Below are 20,536 nucleotides of genomic sequence, written 5' to 3'. Positions count from 1 at the left end.
GCACTGTGAAAAAAAAAATGTACTACGGAAAAGTGACCCTGTATCAGAAAAACTTGCTGATTTAATGCCAATTTAAATGAGGTATAACACATTACTCTTTGTTTCGTAATTCTGGTAATATAATTGTTTTTTCATATCAAGGTGCAAATTTCAGTAGATTAGTTTAATTCAAAATAATTTTGAAGATTATCATGCTGCTAGTTAAACTGCTAGTTTTTTGTACGTTGGAATGCTAGAAACATCACTGTGCTTGTCACACTTAAAATTTGTGAAAAGAATAGAAACTCTTCACTACCACCTCGTGCCAGAACCACCCAGAACTACCCAGAACGCCCGTCTTGCAAGTAGTTCATCTTTTCTAGGAAACAAAAGGATAAAGAAACTATGCCTTTCGTTCACACTAATCATCATTTCTATTTGCATTGTTGGAATAAGGAAGGATGTGAAAGAGAGGCATAGTTTTTTTATCCTTTTGTTTCCTAGAAAAGAGGGCGTTCTGGGTAGTTCTGGCACGTGGTGGTAGTGAACAGTTTCTGTTCTTTTCACAAATTTTAAGTGTGACAAGCACAGTGATGTTTCTAGCATTCCAACGTACAAAAAACTAGCAGTTTAACTAGCAGCATGATAATCTTCAAAATTATTTTGAATTAAACTAATCTACTGAAATTTGCACCTTGATATGAAAAAACAATTATATTACCAGAATTACGAAACAAAGAGTAATGTGTTATACCTCATTTAAATTGGCATTAAATCAGCAAGTTTTTCTGATACAGGGTCACTTTTCCGTAGTACATTTTTTTTTCACAGTGCGCTTTTAAATTGACATTAAATTTTTGGTAACGCTTTAAAAGTTTTGGAAAAAAATTAATTGCTCTTGTAATAAATAAATAAATAAATAAATAAAAATATTTTATTTCAGACAGTATAAATTGTCCATAATTTTATACAAATTAAATTAAATTACGTAAATTAAAATTAAAATAAAATAAAATAATGTAAAATTAAAATAATTGAAGTAATTAAAATAATAATATTATAGTCAAAGTTTTGTATATTGTGTATTGTGCCAAAAAAATAAAATGAAATGAAACAAAATAAAATTAATAAAATAAAATAAAAACATCAGACGTGGAAAAATTTTGGTTCATTATGATGATAATACTTCAGAGTTCCTAATATTAGATTTTGACTGTAATTCAGTCGGGACAAGAACCTCGCCCTGGCCTTACGCATTATAGCGTAGAAATCGTCAACCCTGTGCATCGCAAACATACCTGACGCGCTACACCTCCATGGCAGCCCCAGCAGAGCTCGGAATGCATTATTGTATTGCACTCGAAGTGCGTCAAAAGTTGCTTTGGAGTAAGTGTACCAGAGCTGGGAGGTGTAGAGCGCCTGGCAGTAGGCTTTGAACAGGGTGACTTTTACCTGTCGGGAACAGCGGGTGAAACGTCTAGCCAGCATATTGCTTTTTGCCGCCAGAGACCGTCTTTGTCTCTCTAGATCCTCATTGTCTTTCATCGTGTCACTTAATACATGTCCTAGATATTTAAATTTAGTAACATATCGCAGTTCGGAGCCGCATAGTTTTATTGGCAGTACATTTTCTGGGCCTTTCTTGTATTTAAATATCATCACTTCAGTTTTTGCCACATTATATAATAAACCGTGATTTTCTGCATATTTTTCACAGATGTTAATTAGGCTACGCAGGCCGCAGACCGAGGGACTGAGCAGGGCCATGTCGTCGGCGTAGCTAAGATTGTTTACGCTGACGCCTCCAATCTGGCAGCCTACCCTAGCACTGCTCAGTTCCTCGATCAGTTCGTTTACATAGAGGTTGAACAGAATTGGTGACGTCAGACCACCCTGCCTAACACCGCAGTTCAGCCGGTAGGTATCGGAAAAGTCATTTTGCCATTTTACTTGGTTAATTTGGTTTGTATACCAAAACTGTAGCAAATCCACTATCTTACTAGGTACTTTTGTAGCTCGTAGCTTATTCCACAAAATATTGTAATTAATGGTGTCGAATGCTTTGCTCAGATCCAGGAAACATCCATATACGGATGTTTCCCGGGCGAGATAATAGTTTACAGTACTTTTTAAGGCAAAAATAGCTAAGTCTGTTGATAAACCGCTACGAAAGCCAAATTGACCGCAGTGTAATTCGATATTGCAATTTAAGTGAGATATTAACAATCTCTCAAAAATTTTTGAGAATATTGTTGCAAGAGAAATAGGGCGGTAGTTTTTAGGGTCGGAGACGTCACCAGCTCTGTTTTTAACGATCGGTATTACATTTGTTTTCGTCATATTTACAGGAAGATAGCTATGATCGATACATGTATTGTATAATGTAGCCATTATTTGGAAGAGCCTAGGGCCACCATATAGCACATGCTCCACGCTGAGGTGGTCGTGGCCCGGGGACTTGCCGCGCTGCATGTCGCGCACGCACCGCGCCAGCTCGTCGGCCGACACATGCAGCGCGCGCGAGTCTCCCGCGCTCGCGCCGCCACCGGAGAGTGACTCAGCGCTAGGGCACGCGCCGACTATCGGGCAGTCTACGCGGAATTTATTTACAAATAAGTTTGCTATATCTTTATGGTTGTGTAAACCACCCACCGACACAGGAGTACTGCATTTAGGCTGTAGTTTGTTCGTTTCCTTCCAAAATTTTCCAAAGTCATTATTTCGTCTATAGGTTGCGATTATGTCCATTTTAATTTTGTCCTGATTAGATTGGCACCATTTTAATTTTTGTTTAAAAGTTTTTCTTGAATTAGTCATTTCCTCGTAAATATCGCCATGAGAAGGACGCCCATGCCAATTCCACATCAGAAATGAATGTCTGGCTTTGGCATGGGAGTCCCTCACATGTCGATTCCAGCCCACCACTGTCTTTTTTCTGATCCTAGCTCCTCCTGTGTAGGTGTCAATGGCAGCCCTAGACAAACATTCAATCATGCTGGCATATAATGAATCTATATACTGGTGATGACCATGCATGTTACAAGAAGTACCATAACACGGCAGGTTATCATATTTATACTTATCTAGGTATTGGCTACATAATTCGGTATATTCACACTGCTGGTCCGAGGTTCTATATCCCCACTGAATTTTATTCACATGTATTCTATTTATAAAATTACTTTTTGGCACAATTACATCAAAATCAAAGTCAACAGCTAAAGGAAAGTGATCCGACCAATAGACGTTGTTGAGTACACGCACACTCCTGAGCGCGCGCAGGGCAGCGCTCGTGACTACGACATGGTCGATCCAGCTGGTCGTGCCGTGCGCGTCGCTCAGGTACGTGTATGTACCTGATGTAACGCCTAGAGTACATACATCCGCACAAGTCCATTCTTCCTCCTCGCAATAGGCAACTAATTCGCGGCCAAATAGGCTATGTTTACGTGACACATCACCATTAAAATCACCTAGACAGATGACACTTTCTACATCGTCATGTGACGCGATCACTGCACTAATGACTCCTAGGCATTCAGTAAACACCGGTAGGTTATCCGCGGCCTCTGTGGGCATGTACACCGACACCACTATGATACTGCGACGCGCGAGCTCTAGGCGAACTGCAACCACACGTGGGTTACCACAGTCGATAGGGGTGACAGTCGGGAACATATCCTTTCTCCATAGTATCGCGACGCCGCCGTAGGGTCGACCCTTGAGTACACCAGTCGTCGTATCGACCGCAGACACACCGTACGCTCTAAACTTATCATCGATAGTATTCAGGAAGTCAAGGTCATCAGGTAGAAGCCAGTGCTCCTGGATCGCGATAACCTGATAGTCACTACATAGATCTCGAATATGCTGGCAGGAACGTTTGACCGATCGGCAATTAAATGAAATCATTTTTACACTAGTCATTTTTGCTTACGACTGTACTCTCGACGCCTATCAGTGTAGAGGGCTGATCAGCGGGAAATACGATCGAGCGATAATAGCGTTTAGGTCTAAATTGGAATAGCCTGAACTCTATACCTATTGGCCAAAGATCGGCTGACAGTAGGGTATTTTCTTCCGTCTTATTTACTGTTATCTTGAACGATGAAAAGTTAGACTTTTTGAATTGAATTAACTTTTCAACCTTTACAGGCTCGACGTTGTTTTCTAGTAGAAAATCTGTGATATTACTGTCGGTGGTTTGCGAATCGAATCTGGACGCGTAGATGTATGTCAATCGTGGTGCCACCTTAATATTACTCGATGCAACAGCTGTCCCAGTTCTTTTTACAGATCCTATCGATTGAGTAGGTTTGTTGTTCTTAGGTTTGTTTTTCCTGCGTCTTTTCTTGTGAGTAACGGTCTCGAAACCGCCTTCTGGGTCAAAAAAGCTCGAGAGGCTTTTGGAGTTCGGGCTACTAGTAATAAGGGTCACTTGCCTTTTGTCCTTTTGTTTACCTCCTTTTTGTAGCGTGGCAGAGGCAGCGGCCCCGGAGTTTTGACGGACTCGGTGTTCACGAGCCCGCGGAGGCGCGGGCGCCGCCGAGCCGCAATGAAGCACCGGCGGCCGCGGCGTGGAGGCGTGGTCGGACGGAGGAGGGGCCGGGGCAGCGGGCGTCACTGCTCCAACCGTTTTCGATATCACCGGCGGCGGTCGCGCAGATAATTTTTCGTCTACCCTCAACTTCGGGTATTCGTTTAGATTTTTCGGCTGAAATAGGGTTTTCAGCTCGTCCAGATGAGATGAAGTCACGTAGTTGGTTTTAATAGTGTTCACGTCTTGTTTCAAAATCAACAGATCCTTTAATAATGCTGTGGCGTCAACGTGGTCAAATGTCACAGGTGGAAGTCGGTGCAGATCTTTCGCCACGAAAATGGGCAGATCCTCAGGATCTGTTTCCTTAAGGATTCTCACGATCTCCTTTAGCGTCTTCTTTTGTTCTATGTCTCTTTTCCTGGTGATCCTCTGTTTGGTAGCCTCAAAGAGAACCAACTTTGCACTTTCGATATCTGATTCCTTAAAACCCGATAAACAAACTTGTATAAGAGCAACTTCATCCATTAAGCTGCGTTTACACTGTAGGTACGCCAATAATTCATTTATTATGACTTTACAGCTACAAGGATTCGTCATTTTAACAATAATAATTATTTATTTAACAAACGATTCGGTAGGTACGCATTCACGCACTAACTAATTACAGACATGACCGCGTTCGACCGCTGCGCACGGCTAACTGGCACTGTAATTTGGCACCCAGAGCCTCAATAGAAGGTTTGTAGTGCTGATACATTATCTAGTAATGACACAGCATCGTTTGTTTTATTATTTTTTATCTCATTTTTTTTAAATTAGTCTAATTGTAAGAGAATCTGGTATTTTGTTAAAAATCTCAAAAATATTCATAACTCTTAGGGCAATTTAAATAAGGCCATGCTGTAGAAATATTTTTTGCTGGAAATGTCCTCCTCTATCTCCCTATTGCGTTTGATCCACGACTTTTTGACCACCCTGTATATAATACGCGTAATATTTGGAAATTAACTGGAATAAGATTGGAATAATTTTTTTTTATCATGATTTTTTTACATGAATGCAAATAAATAAAGAATAAGTAAATCGTAAAAATTATTCAAAAATTTTAAATATCATCCTGCAGAAACTAAAAATGGTACTGTTTTCTTACGCATTTTAAATGGCACATCTTCAAAATCCCCTAAATTTTAAATCTTATGGATTTTGTTAGTCATCATGAGTGCAGTAACTGTGTGGTGAGAGTGACCAAAAGTAATGCTATTTCGTTTCGCTATCATCATGCATGTTCTATTAACTTGCGAAGAGCAATACAATGGCAGCGCTTTCGTTGTAGACAATAAATTGAAAATGTGTCGTGAGCAACACAATTTTGGCAATAGATATCTATTGTGAAGGTTTTCAAACATAATAAATTAGGTAAAAATCAAAATAATCTAGATAATTGACATTGATTTTTTATTTTCTCTAAAACAATACAAGCATACAAGCACAGTCGGCTACACTTTTGGTAAAAAAAGCTTGGTTTTGTTTTTGTTATCTAAGATGTTCAAATTTCATGATTTTTACCCCATTTTGATCTATAGCAATGGACTTCGTTTAAAATATTACGCAAACATTCAATAGACGCGTCACAAATTCATTAAAATATTGCAGTTCTTTCTATAATAATTATTATTTGTACAACCATTTCACACAAAATAATTTGCTCATAGACAAAAATCACATTTTTTTTTTTGAAATCATTAACAACTTAATTATTTCAATAAACTATACTCATATTCAGCTATAAAAGTTCTGATTTGTTTCGCTTTCATTTTAATCTTCAATCCATTATTAATTTGGCCTTTAATTTAATTTGCTCATAGACAAAAATCTTCTTTTTTAAATTCACTAACAATTTAATTATTTCAATAAACTATAGTCATATTCAGCTGTAAAAGTTCTGATTTGTTTCGCTTTCATTTTAATCTTCAATCCATGATTATTTTGGCCTTTAATTTAATTTTCTCATAGACAAAATCACATTCTTTTTTTAAATTAATTATTTCAATATACTATAGTCATATTCAGCTATAAAAGTTCTGATTTGTTTCGCTTTTATTTTAATCTTGAATCCATTATCATTTTGGCCTTTAATTTAATTTGCTCATAGACAAAAATCTTCTTTTTTAAATTCACTAACAATTTAATTATTTCAGTAAACTATACCCATATTCAGCTATAAAAGTTCTTACTTGTTTCGCTTTCATTTTAATCTTCAATCTATTATTAATTAGGCCTTTAATTTAATTTGCTCATAGACAAAAATCTTCTTTTTTAAATTCACTAACAATTTAATTATTTCAACACATTCTTTTTTTAAATTAATTATTTCAATATACTATAGTCATATTCAGCTATAAAAGTTCTAATTTGTTTCGCTTTCATTTTAATCTTCAATCCATTATCATTTTGGCCTTTAATTTAATTTGCTCATAGACGAAAATCTTCTTTTTTTAAATTCACTAACAATTTAATTATTTCAATAAATATAGCCATATTCAGCTATAATAGTTCTAATTTGTTTCGCTTTCATTTTAATCTTCAATCCATTATTAATTTGGCCTTTAATTTAATTTGCTCATAGACAAAAATCTTCTTTTTTTAAATTCACTAACAATTTAATTATTTCAATAAGCTATACTCATATTCAGCTATAAAAGTTCTGATTTGTTTCGCTTTTATTTTAATCTTGAATCCATCATCATTTTGGCCGTTAATTCCATCATCAAGTAAACTTTCATCATCTTTAACGTTTTTATCACCCCTAGCTATCGAATCACCATAAGCATTATTAAAGCTATCAGAAAATTCACTGTCAGTTTTCCAAGACCACTTTTCTGTATCTTTCAACCATCTATTCGCTGCCAAAGTTGTTTCTTTAATCGATTTAATTTTCAAATTACCAAACATATCCGTCAAATCCAATTCTACAGTGGACGTATCTGATTTCTCCATAACATTTTCGAATCTAATCAAAAACTTATTACTGTCCCATGGTTCTAGTGTCAATAAATGAACACCTGGTGGCAAAGGTTTAATTCCTTTATAACAATTGTTTAATTTAATCCAATTTTCATAAGTGACATGTTCAGAATTGGATACGAATATGATTGGTTTTAAATGATTTTGTATGACTTGTTTCCTTTCGTTTAGTGTTTCATCTGGTTTGTTGGGGTTGACAAAAAGTATTCTATGCGCACCTCTCACTATTAAACCTACGCCATTGACTGTTTCATTCAAAGCTTCACCGACACCAAAAGCGTCATCATGTAACAATCGTCTATGTACCATAACTTCTATATCACCTATATTTAATGACGTACCACCAACTGACCTATCAGTTAAAATGGATATTCTATCATTGTTATCTTCAATCGAAATTTCATTAGTAACTGGATAATAATTCCCCGCGACCGGTTCTTGTAGGGTTAAATTATAATCATATCTTTTGTTTATGACACGTTTCAACATCTGTCTACCGTTTGAATCTGTGTAAAACACGCCATTATTATTTAAATTACTTTCGTATCTTACTATATATTCTTTGCCAACATTATCCGTTACATCTATAGGTCCAACAACAAAATCGTGTTCCAAAAAGTTAAGTCCTTTGTAAAGTCGTAAGGTACTAAAAGCGTTTTGGTCCGATATGGCTCTGACTTCGTATACAACTTTTCCGTCTATTGTGCCATTATTTTTGTATGTAATTTCGTACGGTTTCGTGGTTTTGGGTCTGAATATGTAAGCCCCTGAGGATCTTTGGGATGTATTCGTGTTGTCGCCATAGCACCCCGTCCAGTAGTATAGCTGTATTCTCAAGTTAACAGTACGGTCGGGTAGAATCATGTGCGTGATTTGACCGGTCTCGTTGTCTATGCGAAGTTTCATGAACTGTAAATAAATAAGTTTTAATTAATTTACTAAATACTAGCTGATGCTCGCGACTTCATTTGGGTGGATATAGCTTTTTAAAAATCCCGTAGGAACTCTTTCATTTTCCGGGATAATAACACCCCCGAAAAGTGAAGGTTACAGTAACTAGAAAAGTGCTGATAACTTTCAAACGGCTGAACCGATTTTCATGGATTATAACTAAGAACACTCTCGGTCAAGCCACCTTTCAAACAAAGAAACTAAATTAAAATCGGTTCATTAGTTTAGGAGCTACGATGCCACAGACAGATACACACGTCAAACTTATAACACCCCCCTTTTTAGGTCGGGGGTTAAAAATTGAACCTTAATAGTATGTATTATAGTACAAATTATAAAAGCTAATAGAAAAATTGTAGCTGGATAATTTTTTATATCGAACGACCGCTTGTCACCGTCTAGAGTCTAGACACTTTCTAAAATATATTTATATTAATATATGTATTAAAATTACATACCTCATTCTCCAAATAAAACTCGTCAGATCGCTCCACGACCTGTGGTTCATCGGACAGCATCCTCATTTCCTCCTCATTCAAAGTCGGATAAGTCCACTTCTTATCCAAACTCCTCGCCTCCCCTCCACTTTTCCCAAAATATACCTCCTTAATAATTTTTTCCAATTCCCCTACCCCGTAATCTGGTGATTCCTTATCCTTTAGCAAATCAATATCAATTCCTTGGACAATATTGACTTTATTGTCCATATTGTTACGGTAATTCACCAATATTGGAATATTGTCTTGAATATTCCTCGAATATTTTTCCGGTAATACTGGAGCGTCTCTAACAGGGAAATAGCTGTCTTTTATATCAACGTCATCAATGTTCTGTATATCAATATAAGTTTTATCGCGAATATTTTTCCAGTAATCATTAATATTGTAGTAATCATTTTTTCTTTCGTTATTTTGAGTGTCCCTTTTGAATTTTTGGTTTACTTTCTTTATGAAAAATGATTTGACGCCCATAGCGTGGAGTTTTGCTATAAACACTAACTCATGGGTTGCCTCGGATTTTCTTGTCGGTATATTTCTTACTGGTTCAGGTATATCTACTAACTGCGAGTCTATTTTATCACCTGAAAATTGGAGAATGTTTTATTATGATCCTTTTTTTTTTATTCACTATAGGTAAGCGCTTGACCACAATCACACCTGATGGAAAGTGATGATGTGGTCTAAGATGGGACGCGTTTACCTAGAAGGTGCCTATTCACTCTTGTTCCTTCGACTAGAATGCCGACGTTTTAACCCATTTGGTTAAAATGTCGGCATCGATTGGTTAAAACGTCGATCCCTGGGGTCTAACTCTTCGGAGTTATGTGCGTTTTAAGAAACTAAATATCACTTGTTTTAATAGTGAAGGAAAACATCGTGAGGAAACCTGCATGCTTGAGAGTTCTCTATAAAGTTCTCAAAGGTGTGTGAAGTCTGCCAATCGCTTTGGCAAGGGTGAAGTATCGCCTAAACTCTTCTCATTCTACGTGCGTGTTTAGTAGTGGGCCGGTGATAGGTTAAATTGAGATGAGAGATAAGTAAGCTGGGACGGGGTAGCTAGTACTTTTACAAGTGCTTTTAAATCATCAAAATAATTAACCACTGGTTCAAAATGCTGTTCCTACCAAGGAGAACCAGCAAGAAACTCGGCGATTGCTCTTTTCAAGTGTTCAATAATTTACAATAGTGTTATATATTTACCATTAGGTGCGTATACTTCGTATGCCCCATCTTTGACGGGGATCCTGATGGGTTCTTTGGTGTCCCACGCCAAAGGATTGTAGATCGTTACCTAAAATATAATAGGAAAATTTTGATTTTATTGTCTCGCGAGGTGTGAAAATTAGAGTATTGAACGCGGGGGTAATGCTGTCTTTTTTTTTTATTCACTATAGGCAAGCGCTTGACCACAATCACACCTGATGGAAAGTGATGATGTTGTCTAAGATGGGACGCGTTTACCTAGAAGGTGCCTATTCACTCTTGTCTTAGTCTTGGGCGCCCCTACACCCCGGACTTCAATCAGGATTCCCAAGATGCAACACTTAGAGTTACTCTACAATTCCTCGTTACGCTTGGGATTTATCCCATAACCTTACCCCCATGTTGAATAATCTACTATTACATGTCGGCGGTACCGACTTCTAGCTGTCAATACTTTGCTCACTGAGCATTACGTCATCTCCCCACTGTCGTCGTTGGACTATAAAATCAGACACGCTGTGCGTAGCGAGGCATTATTCGTCCGGTTGTTGCCGAGGACACTTCTCAGTAGGAATAGTCTGTCGTACTGTAGGTTTTAGAGTAGTGGTTACCTAAAGTGGTACTGTTGGTTAAACGAGTTGTTATTGTGGTGGTTAGGTTAGATGGTTGGTTTGGGACCGGTGTAAGGGGTGGAGGAGCCGGTCTAGGTAGGTTAGGTTAGGTTTACCTAGTTACGCTGGTAGTTGTGACATGCAGTAAACGGAAGTATTGTTTTTAACACGTCTGAAGATCGCCTAGTAATCGAAGCAGACCCTAAGGTTCTTCGCCTGCCTTCATCAATTCTTAAACAATCCTCGGCTCGATCCGACATCAGAAGCGGGATGAACCGTGGAGCCTCTTCAGCTCCACCTAACCACATCGAAGAAAATAGCTGGCTTGTTGCAAGGTCGAGCCAAAACTCTTGGAGATACGTGAATCAATTACCAAAGCTTGGAATATCTGGAAACGAGTGGTTAATGGTGACAAAGACAAGGACATCTGATTCAAGTCCAGGAGGTGAAAGCTACAGGTAATCTGCACTTTTTCAAAATCTTAATATTGCCGCTTTGTGTGTGTGACGTAAGTTGAGGACAGGGGCCTCCTTACTTCTGTGTTTTGTAAGTTGAGGACAGGGGCCTCCTTACTTCTGTGTTTTGTAAGTTGAGGACAGGGGCCTCCTTACTTCTGTGTTTTGTGACGTTTGTGTGTGTGACGTAAGTTGAGGACAGGGGCCTCCTTACTTCTGTGTTTTGTAAGTTGAGGACAGGGGCCTCCTTACTTTTGTGTTTTGTGTCGTAAGTTGAGGACAGGGGCCTCCTTACTTTTGTGTTTTGTGACGTAAGTTGAGGACAGGGGCCTCCTTACTTTTGTGTTTTGTGACGTAAGTTGAGGACAGGGGCCTCCTTACTTTCACTATTAGTCGTGTCCAACGAGGATGAGGGCTTCCGTGCGTAATCTGTTTCGTACAACGGTACTGTGTTCTTTTTTTTTCTTTGGCAGGTCGAGGGCGACCTGTGGTCAGAATGGCCATGTCGGCGCTGATTTACGAAGGCGAGCACGAACGCGCACGAGCAATATCGGACAATCCATGAATCAGGGACGGTGGGGACGGACCGGTCACCAGCTAGCTCCCGAGGACGGTCGCGCGTCAGAATGGCCGTGACGCGACGATGTTAAAAGAGTTTTACTGTCATAGACACCGCACAGTTACAGTTAACCACATACCCTTAACAACAACCAAAAAAAAAAAAAAAATTTTGTTTTTAAGTTCAGTTAGATGCCAAGAAATTAATTACTCAGTTAGACGCCACCGAGTTTCTTGCTGGTTCTTCTCGCTAGGTTGTGGCATTCCGAACCAGTGGTAAATTCGTTTTGAATAATGTTTAGATCATGATTGATTAAGAGTTGCAATAGCAATTGCGCTCTAATCATATGAACTGTAGTTTAGAATCGGTTCAACTAACTTTCGCGTCGCGACATGTCAGTAGATGAGTTCTTATAATTAGGTTTTGGTTCTTCTCGCAGTGTTAGCCTATGTTTTAGATGATCAGTTGAAAGTGATTTCTTAACCTAGGTTGGTTGTGTCAACTTCCTAAGTGTTGAGATGTGATGAATTAGTCAAGCCAAAGAGACCTAGAAAAAGCCGTGATGGTCAGAATCATAACCAATAGCATTGTACGTTAATTATTGTAATGTTTCTGGTTTACGGAGATTTACTGACTGAGGGGACGCTGATGTCCGGTCCACTAGTGTTGAGTGGTTGAGGGGACATTGATGTCCAGGTTTAGAATGAGAAAGATGTTCATTGACAGTTAACTGCTAGTCAGGATAGACCAGCGGTATAGTGATTTTGTGGTTATGGTTTTGTCCTCACATGCTTTGTGACATTTAGCGTACGAGGACGTACGCAGGTCAGAATGGCCGTGTCGGCGGTACCGACTTCTAGCTGTCAATACTTTGCTCACTGAGCATTACGTCATCTCCCCACTGTCGTCGTTGGACTATAAAATCAGACACGCTGTGCGTAGCGAGGCATTATTCGTCCGGTTGTTGCCGAGGACACTTCTCAGTAGGAATAGTCTGTCGTACTGTAGGTTTTAGAGTAGTGGTTACCTAAAGTGGTACTGTTGGTTAAACGAGTTGTTATTGTGGTGGTTAGGTTAGATGGTTGGTTTGGGACCGGTGTAAGGGGTGGAGGAGCCGGTCTAGGTAGGTTAGGTTAGGTTTACCTAGTTACGCTGGTAGTTGTGACATGCAGTAAACGGAAGTATTGTTCTTAACACGTCTGAAGATCGCCTAGTAATCGAAGCAGACCCTAAGGTTCTTCGCCTGCCTTCATCAATTCTTAAACAATCCTCGGCTCGATCCGACATACATGTATGCATACATTAACTTATATGAAATAATTTTATACACATTTTCTTACTGCTATTGACTTTTATCAAGTTTATACATTTAATTAATTTCTCATTTGCTTGAGGTTTCGGTTACAAATGAAGAAATACGTGTTTCAGGATTTTTGGAAATTCTACCCCTACGCCGATTTTCTAAATTCTATCCAAGCCAGGGTAAGATAGTAGGTATTAATATTATAAAGGTGGACTTCGTCTGTGGTGGCGTTTGCTGGCGCGCGTGCGTTGCTTTTTGGAGTGTTTTTTTTTTTTTTTTTTGTAAAAAGTGGCCAGTTTTTGTGTTTCACTGGTGTTTTTTGGTGGTGGAACTGATTGGGAAGCGCTCTAAAGGGGCGTCGCGCGTGTGTCGGCGAGCGCCGGCACAGACGACATCCATACTTATATAGTTTCTCTAACTTGTAAATAACTACAAACTTGACATTGGCTAATCTGTGTAAAGCCAGACGAGAGAGAAAGAAAAAAAAAGGTCTTACCACAAACTGCTTGCTGGTCTCGGCGACGGGGCAGCTGGACTCGTTCAGCTTGCAGCGCTCGTAAGCGAAAAGCGGTAATTTCAAGCTGTCGCCCTGAGCGATTTTGCTGTCGACAAACATAATCATCATCATCATCAGCCTGTGGACGTCCACTGTTGGACATAGGCCTTCCCTATAGAGCGCCGCCACACCCGGTCCTCAGCCTTCCTCATGCAACCACTTCCCGCCAGCCTACCGTGGACGGGAATGGTAGCGCTGCCGGGGACTGAGGGCCATAGTGTATTGCCGCTACTCATAGGGAGAATATGCCCATAATGACCACGCTGGGCAGGCGTGTTGGTCATCGCAGTGGACTTGATTGCGTTGGTGTCGCTGCTGCCCAACTCCGACACAAATACAATATAAATAAATAAATATCATACTGTGCACAGTATCATACTGTGTATTGTGTGTACAAATAAGTATTATAGGTGTACCTAAGTTATTAAGATGTATGACTTTGTTGAAATAAATAAATTTGAAATTTGAAATAATAAAGAATATTTAAAAAATAAATAAAAAAATATTAAAAAAAAATAAAAATAATATTTAAATATATTTTTGGACACCCGACCCGGAGATCGAAGCCAGGACTTCCTTATCCGCTGTTGAACATCTTAACTACACCAACACGCGACGACACAATAAATAGAGAAGTAATAGGTACTAAATAGAGAAGTAACACTAAATAGAGAAGTAATACTAAATAGAGAAGTAACACTAAATAGAGAAGTAATACTAAAAAAAACCGGCCAAGGGCGAGTCAGACACGCGCACTGAGGGTTCCGTAGGTACTCGGGTATTTTTTCCAACATTTTTCACGATAAATCAAAAACTATATTTTAGGATGTACAGGTAAAGCCCTTTCATATTAGTTCCACTAAGTATAGTTGTCTAATATTGAAAATTGAAACACATTTTAATTTTTTTTTAATGATGTATAACCATAAATTCGCGGTTTTCAGATTTATTCCTGTACTTGTGCTATAAGACCTACCTGCCTGCCTTTCATGATTCTAGGTCAACGGGAAGTACCATATAGGTTTCTTGACAAGAAGGGTTCCGTTTGCCTTTTGAGGTACGGAACCCTAATAGAGAAGTAACACTAAATAGAGAAGTAACACTAAATAGAGAAGTAATACTAAATAGAGAAGTGACACTCACTTGAAGGCCTGCCTGGCAATGAGTATGGCGTCCTCGATGGCCGCGTCGAGCAACCTCTCATAGTCGCGGGCGACGTGTTGTTTTTCAGTGCCGGTTATAGCGTCGTGGTGCTGCATTACACCTTAAATAAATATAACTGTTTTGAAAGACAAAAAACGGACTTCGTCTGTGGTGGCGTTTGCTGGCGCGCGTGTTGTGACTTTTTGGAGTTTTTTTTTTTTGTTAAAACTGACTGGAAAGCGCTCTAAGGGGGTGCCGTGCGTATGTCGGCGAGAGCCGGCACAGACGAGGTCCACACTTGTATAGTTTAACTAACTTGTTACAAATAACTACAAACTTGACATTGGCTAATCATTGTAAAAGCCAGACGAGAGAGAAAAATAAAAGACAAAAAACCGAGGGTTCTGTACTCTGGTATTTTTTCGAAATTTCGCACGATAAATCAAAAACTATTATGCATAAAAATATATGAATATCTGTTTTAGAATGTACAGGTGAAGTCCTTTCATATGATACCCCACTTGGTTTAGTTATCTTACTTTGAAAATAGTATTTATTTGTTCTTGAAAACCTTTACATTTTTTTTTTGTGATGTAACCATCACGGTTTTCGGATTTTTTCTTTACTTGTACTATAAAACTTACCTACCTACCAAATTTCACGATTCTGGTTCAACGGGAAGTACCCTATAGGTTTTCTTGACGGACACGACGGACGGACAGACAGACACCGAAGTGATCCTATAAGGGTATTTTTTTTGTTTTTGACGTATGGAACCCCAAAAATAATAGTAATAATATACTAAATTGCACACAGAAAACAATGACTTATAATGAATACTATTATGATGACAGGTAAGTGTTCATAACACTAACAGGTAAGGTCCAATAATATTAATTTAAGTGAAGTCGATTTAGAATTAAGTTGCTAAAAATTTTTTATTATTATTATAATTTGAGTAAACTTATCACTCAAAGGTTTATTTAACATACAAAATTATTAACTTACCCATTGCACTTTTAAGTTCGTTCAATACAAATTTGTTGTGTTCCTCTAAACCTCCTAACACTTGAAGATGTTTCACCATCTAAAACAAAATAATCTCGGAATTTTCATAAGCCCTACGTACTTGAGCCTATGTGTGAAGAAGTAGCCCATTTCGGACAAGACCAACCGACACGGGATCAACGATTTAACGTGCTCTCTGAGGCATTGAGGAAACGAAAAGGCCAAATTCGGACCTTCAAAGACCCCATCTAGTTGTCGATTTGGGTTGTGCAATTGTTGTGGGCAATTATTGCAATCGCTTTAGAATAGAATAGAATATATTTTTACTCAAATAAACTTTTACAACAACGATCGACAAAATAATATTAGCTTGATATGCGTTGTCACAACAAGGCCAAAAGTCTTTTATAAAGGCTAAATTCCTTTTTAAGATTTACAGTTCATCATTTCGTTCCGACTCAGAAAAGCGTTCTTTAAAAATGAAATTAATCGAACTTACCTGTAAATAATCATTTCCTTGCCGCTCAAAGTATTTAGTTGTAGGTCTCGAGGTAAAGTAACCCGTCCAGTAAGCTGTGGGATCGCTTGCGTATGGAAAGAAATCGTCTTGTTTTGTGGGAAGTGTTGGGCTAAAAAACGAAAACGTAAAATTATTGCATTTGCAAACTAGCATTGATTGTGTGTGAAACCTGACTTATGTTAGATTAAAATAATTAATAAGTTGAACTGAAACATTGTGGCAAATTGTTTTGTTTTAGTTTAAAAGTAAACTAGGTAGATTGACACGTCTAAATGTAATGATATGCTTCCCTGCAGAGATGATTATGAAAGGGATAGAAATGCATTTAGACTTGACATTTAAGTTTAGTTTTGGATTGTGACTATAGAAATTAGCCATAATATGTACACTATTACTTTTGTATTTTTCTAAAGCAGATTTAATACGTTATTAATAATTACTATTACAATTTTCTAAGGCAGACTTAAGAGGTAAACAAATCGCTTCTAGCAAAAATTTAAGCCCTACGCATGGCGTTTAGAATTTACTTACCGCGATTGAATAATAAATCCATTATACATATTATTATAAGTAGAAAACTAAACATTGAATGTCTGAAGTTCCAAGCTTTCTCAAGTTTTCTAAGTTTTCTTTATATTTTAGGCCAGCTAAGAAAAAATGGAGTATATGCGTAGATATTTTACCGTACACTACGATGAACATGCTGATAACAACTTACTTTGCGTCTCTAACAGCTTTCAAGTAACAATCAGGTGTTGAATAAAACAGCTTTATGTTAAAACCATCTTTCGCCGACTTCAGGTTTGCGTATCTGCAAAGTAATAGTAATTTTTTAAACTTACCTGTAAATTATTTAATATTACCTGTTATATCAAATAAACTGTAATATAAGAAAATTAAACTACGGTTATTAAGTGATTCATTTTAAATCATGCACAGCTACTTTTAACCGCCATGCAAACATGCACACTACGTTTCTACGCAAAAATAAAAATAAAAATTGAATCTATGATAATTGTCAATCAATAAATAGGTATTAACTAGGTATTTTTATTTTTATAAGAAAATGTAATTACATGGTGTATGCAAAGCAATGGCTTAAAAATCTCAATTTACTAACACTTAAATAGAAAAGAAAAGTTATAGTAAAACGTGGATATTGAAAACCAAGTGGGTAAAATAAATGCTCGAATGTATAGATAAAGATGGGTTGAGAACTCTTTATACCTATTTGAAACAAATACCTACTTTCCTCTTTACTGGTATCTGGTATACTGTAATCTGGTAGTCAAAATGGGATAGCGATAAGTAGGGAACAGGTATTTGTTTCAAATAGATATTAAGAATGTGAACTTCACTTTCACCCATAACTTCGTGGTGAAATGACATTTTATAGAAAAGACTCACTCTATCAACTTATCAAGGTTTTTGTACCACATTTCAGCGTTTTGGTATGTAAAATCTCCGCCCATCGTCAAAATTACATTATTCGTTCTGTAAAACTCCACCTGCTTTGTTACGTAAGCGAGGAACTTGATTACCTGTCAATCAAGAAATAATTTTCGTCAGTTGCTGTAATTTTTCTTTATTATTTATTATTAGGGTTCCATATATCAAAAGGGGAAAAAGGAACCTTTATAGGCTCACTTTGTTGTCGGTCTGTCAAGACCTCTCTTCTCAGAAACGCGTAGAGTTATCAATTTGAACTTTGATGATAATAAAAGTCACTTGGATCTGATCTATACAAAAAAAAAAGCTTCTAAGTCAACGCAAGCGAAATACATTGTACTGGATTGGCACTACAAAAAGCCACCAAACAAGAAAAGGGAAAAGTCAATGCTATCAAAAAATACGGCCTTATTAGCCACATATTTTGACATGCGCAGAAAAAATCTAAAACCTTCAAGGTACTTCTTGTTGACGTAGATATGAAATCTAAAAAAAATGCTTTTCTTTTCCAAAAAAGCATAGGAGTGTGGTTCATACTAAAATGGTTACAAAAAGCAAAACAGAGAACATAAATATGTATTTTATGTTTATTTTACGGAACTATTTGACAGTATTTCCATATAAATTAAATAATTAATAGGTTTGGGATTTTGCAGGCTCTATTTCAATTTTAATCAATTTATTGGAATTCCATAATTATACATTCCTCTCTTCTGAAACGATTCTATTAGTAGCGACTAGCGAGTCTAACTTTTTTTATTCAGATACAAATTATCCCTTCACTGCAGTTTCATCTGGTATAAGTTATTATGCAGTCTAAGATGGAAACGGGCTAACCTGGTAGAGGTATGCAATTTTTATTAAACCCATACCCCTTTGGTTTCTACACGGCATCGTACCAGAACGCTATATCGCTTAGTGGCTTTCCCGGTAGGGATTTTTAAATTTCCTCTAGTCATGGCTAGTAACCAACTAAAGAAACGTAGACATTATAAAATTCTAAAATTCTGGTTCAGAGAGCAGATTCTACATAGCGACCACATGATTTCAAAGTAGAATTTGTACATGAAAGTTGCTGAATAGAAGTTAAAGGTTTTTTCTTCAAATAATATTTCATAAGTTTATTTATCTATTTGTAAATAAAAAATTAATATCTACGCGTAAAAAAACCACCAAAACGCTGTTTTTTTAATTTTACGTGAGTCATGTGGTACTTATTATATTCAATTATCCATATTTACCTGTCACGTCTATCCCCACAGGTAAGTTACATTTAAAGGAAAAGATTTGAAGTAACAAGAGATTTTTAATCGATTTTTTACCATGCATAGTGCATAGCATGCATGCGTAGGAAGATAAAATAATATCGTGCGTATAAACGTGCGTGCGTGTTTGCGTACATGCCTTTTGTTTATTCGTTACTAGATGATGCCCTTCGGGTTTTATCAGCGTGGATTTGGGTTTTTTAAAAATCTCGGAAGAACTCTGATATTCAGAGTTGAAAAGTTGCCTATAACAATTTTCGGGACGTAAGCTAACTCTGTTCATATAAATCGGTTAAAAGGATGGGCATTTAAAAATCCCGTGGGAATCCTTTGATTTTCCGGGATAAAAAGTAGCCTATGTCTGTCCCCGGGATATAAGCTAACTTTGTACCTTTCATCAAAATCGGTTAACCTGTTGGGCCATGAAAAACTAGCAGACACACTTTCGCATTTATAATATTAGTTGGAAGTATGGACAAGGATAAGTATGGATGTAGGTAACTGTACTACGATACCGATTTTGAATAAATAAGTTGGCTTTGACTTAGATTTTGACTCACGATATATTAGTTGGAAGTATGGACAAGGATAAGTATGGATGTAGGTAACTGTACTACGATACCGATTTTGAATAAATAAGTTGACTTTGACTTAGATTTGGACTCACGATATCAACTTGTCGAGATTAGTAAACCACATGGCAGCGTTCTGGTACTGGAAGTCATCCCCCATAGTGACCAGAATGTTATCCGTCTTGTAGGCTACTGACATCAACAGGGTTCTGGCTATAAATGCCGATACCTAAGGCAAAGGAAAAACCCGGTCAAATGCGAGTCGGGATCTCATACGAAGGGTTCCGTATGCCGTACCATTGTACAAGAAACAAGACGTTTTCATTTTTTTAGGGTTTTGTACCAAAATGGAACAAGTGTAAATTAAAAATTTATAACACCCCCGACAAGTGAATGTTACAGTAACTAGAAAAGAGCTGATAACTTTCAAACGGCTGAACCGATTTTCTTGGATTATAGCTAAGAACACTCTCGATCAAGCCACCTTTCAAACAACAAAAAAAAACTAAATTAAAATCGGTTCATTCGTTTAGACGCTACGATGCCACAGACAGATACACAGATACACAGATACACACGTCAAACATATAACACCCCTCTTTTTGGGTCGGGGGTTAAAAAATGGAACCCTTGTGGTGCAACTTACTCGGTCCTTCCGCCCGACAGTCAGATTGAAAATACAGCGTACTTTGACTTTGCTCAGATGTAAGATACTGTTAAAAGGAGACAGCGTTATATAGCCGGCATAAATCTATCTCGTTTTAACTGAAACTTAAGATTGAGCAAAGTCAAAGTAAGTTCTACAGATCTCAGCCTAAGATTTGGACTCACGATATTAATTTGTCGCGATTAGTTAACTGCCTATAAATACCGATGCCTAAGCAAAGGAAAAACCCGG

At 37.6% G+C, this 20,536-nt stretch overlaps 1 protein-coding gene across 13 annotated transcripts in view; it reads right to left on the bottom strand.

Annotated features, from left to right (window-relative positions):
• Positions 1-6,217: 6,217 nt before the first annotated feature.
• Positions 6,218-20,536, bottom strand: part of LOC123879474 (lysosomal alpha-mannosidase-like) — a 28,450-nt gene continuing 14,131 nt past the window's right edge. For 2 of the 13 annotated variants that reach the window (XR_006799011.1, XR_006799014.1), the window contains 10 exons: positions 17,760-17,893; positions 17,071-17,163; positions 16,332-16,461; positions 15,833-15,911; positions 14,825-14,945; positions 13,622-13,727; positions 10,195-10,285; positions 8,953-9,575; positions 6,901-8,452; positions 6,218-6,721 (listed from right to left, as the gene is read on the bottom strand). Coding sequence is in view for 7 of the 13 variants with exons in the window: in XM_045927187.1 (XP_045783143.1) it covers positions 6,561-6,649; positions 7,273-8,452; positions 8,953-9,575; positions 10,195-10,285; positions 13,622-13,727; positions 14,825-14,945; positions 15,833-15,911; positions 16,332-16,461; positions 17,071-17,163; positions 17,760-17,893 (2,646 nt within the window). In the remaining 6 variants the exon portion in view is untranslated. Of the gene's footprint in view, positions 6,722-6,795; positions 8,453-8,952; positions 9,576-10,194; positions 10,286-13,621; positions 13,728-14,824; positions 14,946-15,832; positions 15,912-16,331; positions 16,462-17,070; positions 17,164-17,759; positions 17,894-19,733; positions 19,868-20,536 lie in introns of those variants that run through there. The other 11 variants (XR_006799015.1, XM_045927188.1, XM_045927191.1 and 8 more) reach the window with 11 other exon arrangements.

The sequence above is a fragment of the Maniola jurtina genome, chromosome 28 (genome assembly GCF_905333055.1).
Source record: "Maniola jurtina chromosome 28, ilManJurt1.1, whole genome shotgun sequence".
Lineage (NCBI taxonomy): Eukaryota > Metazoa > Arthropoda > Insecta > Lepidoptera > Nymphalidae > Maniola > Maniola jurtina.
This window is presented reverse-complemented; position numbering and strand designations above follow the sequence as displayed.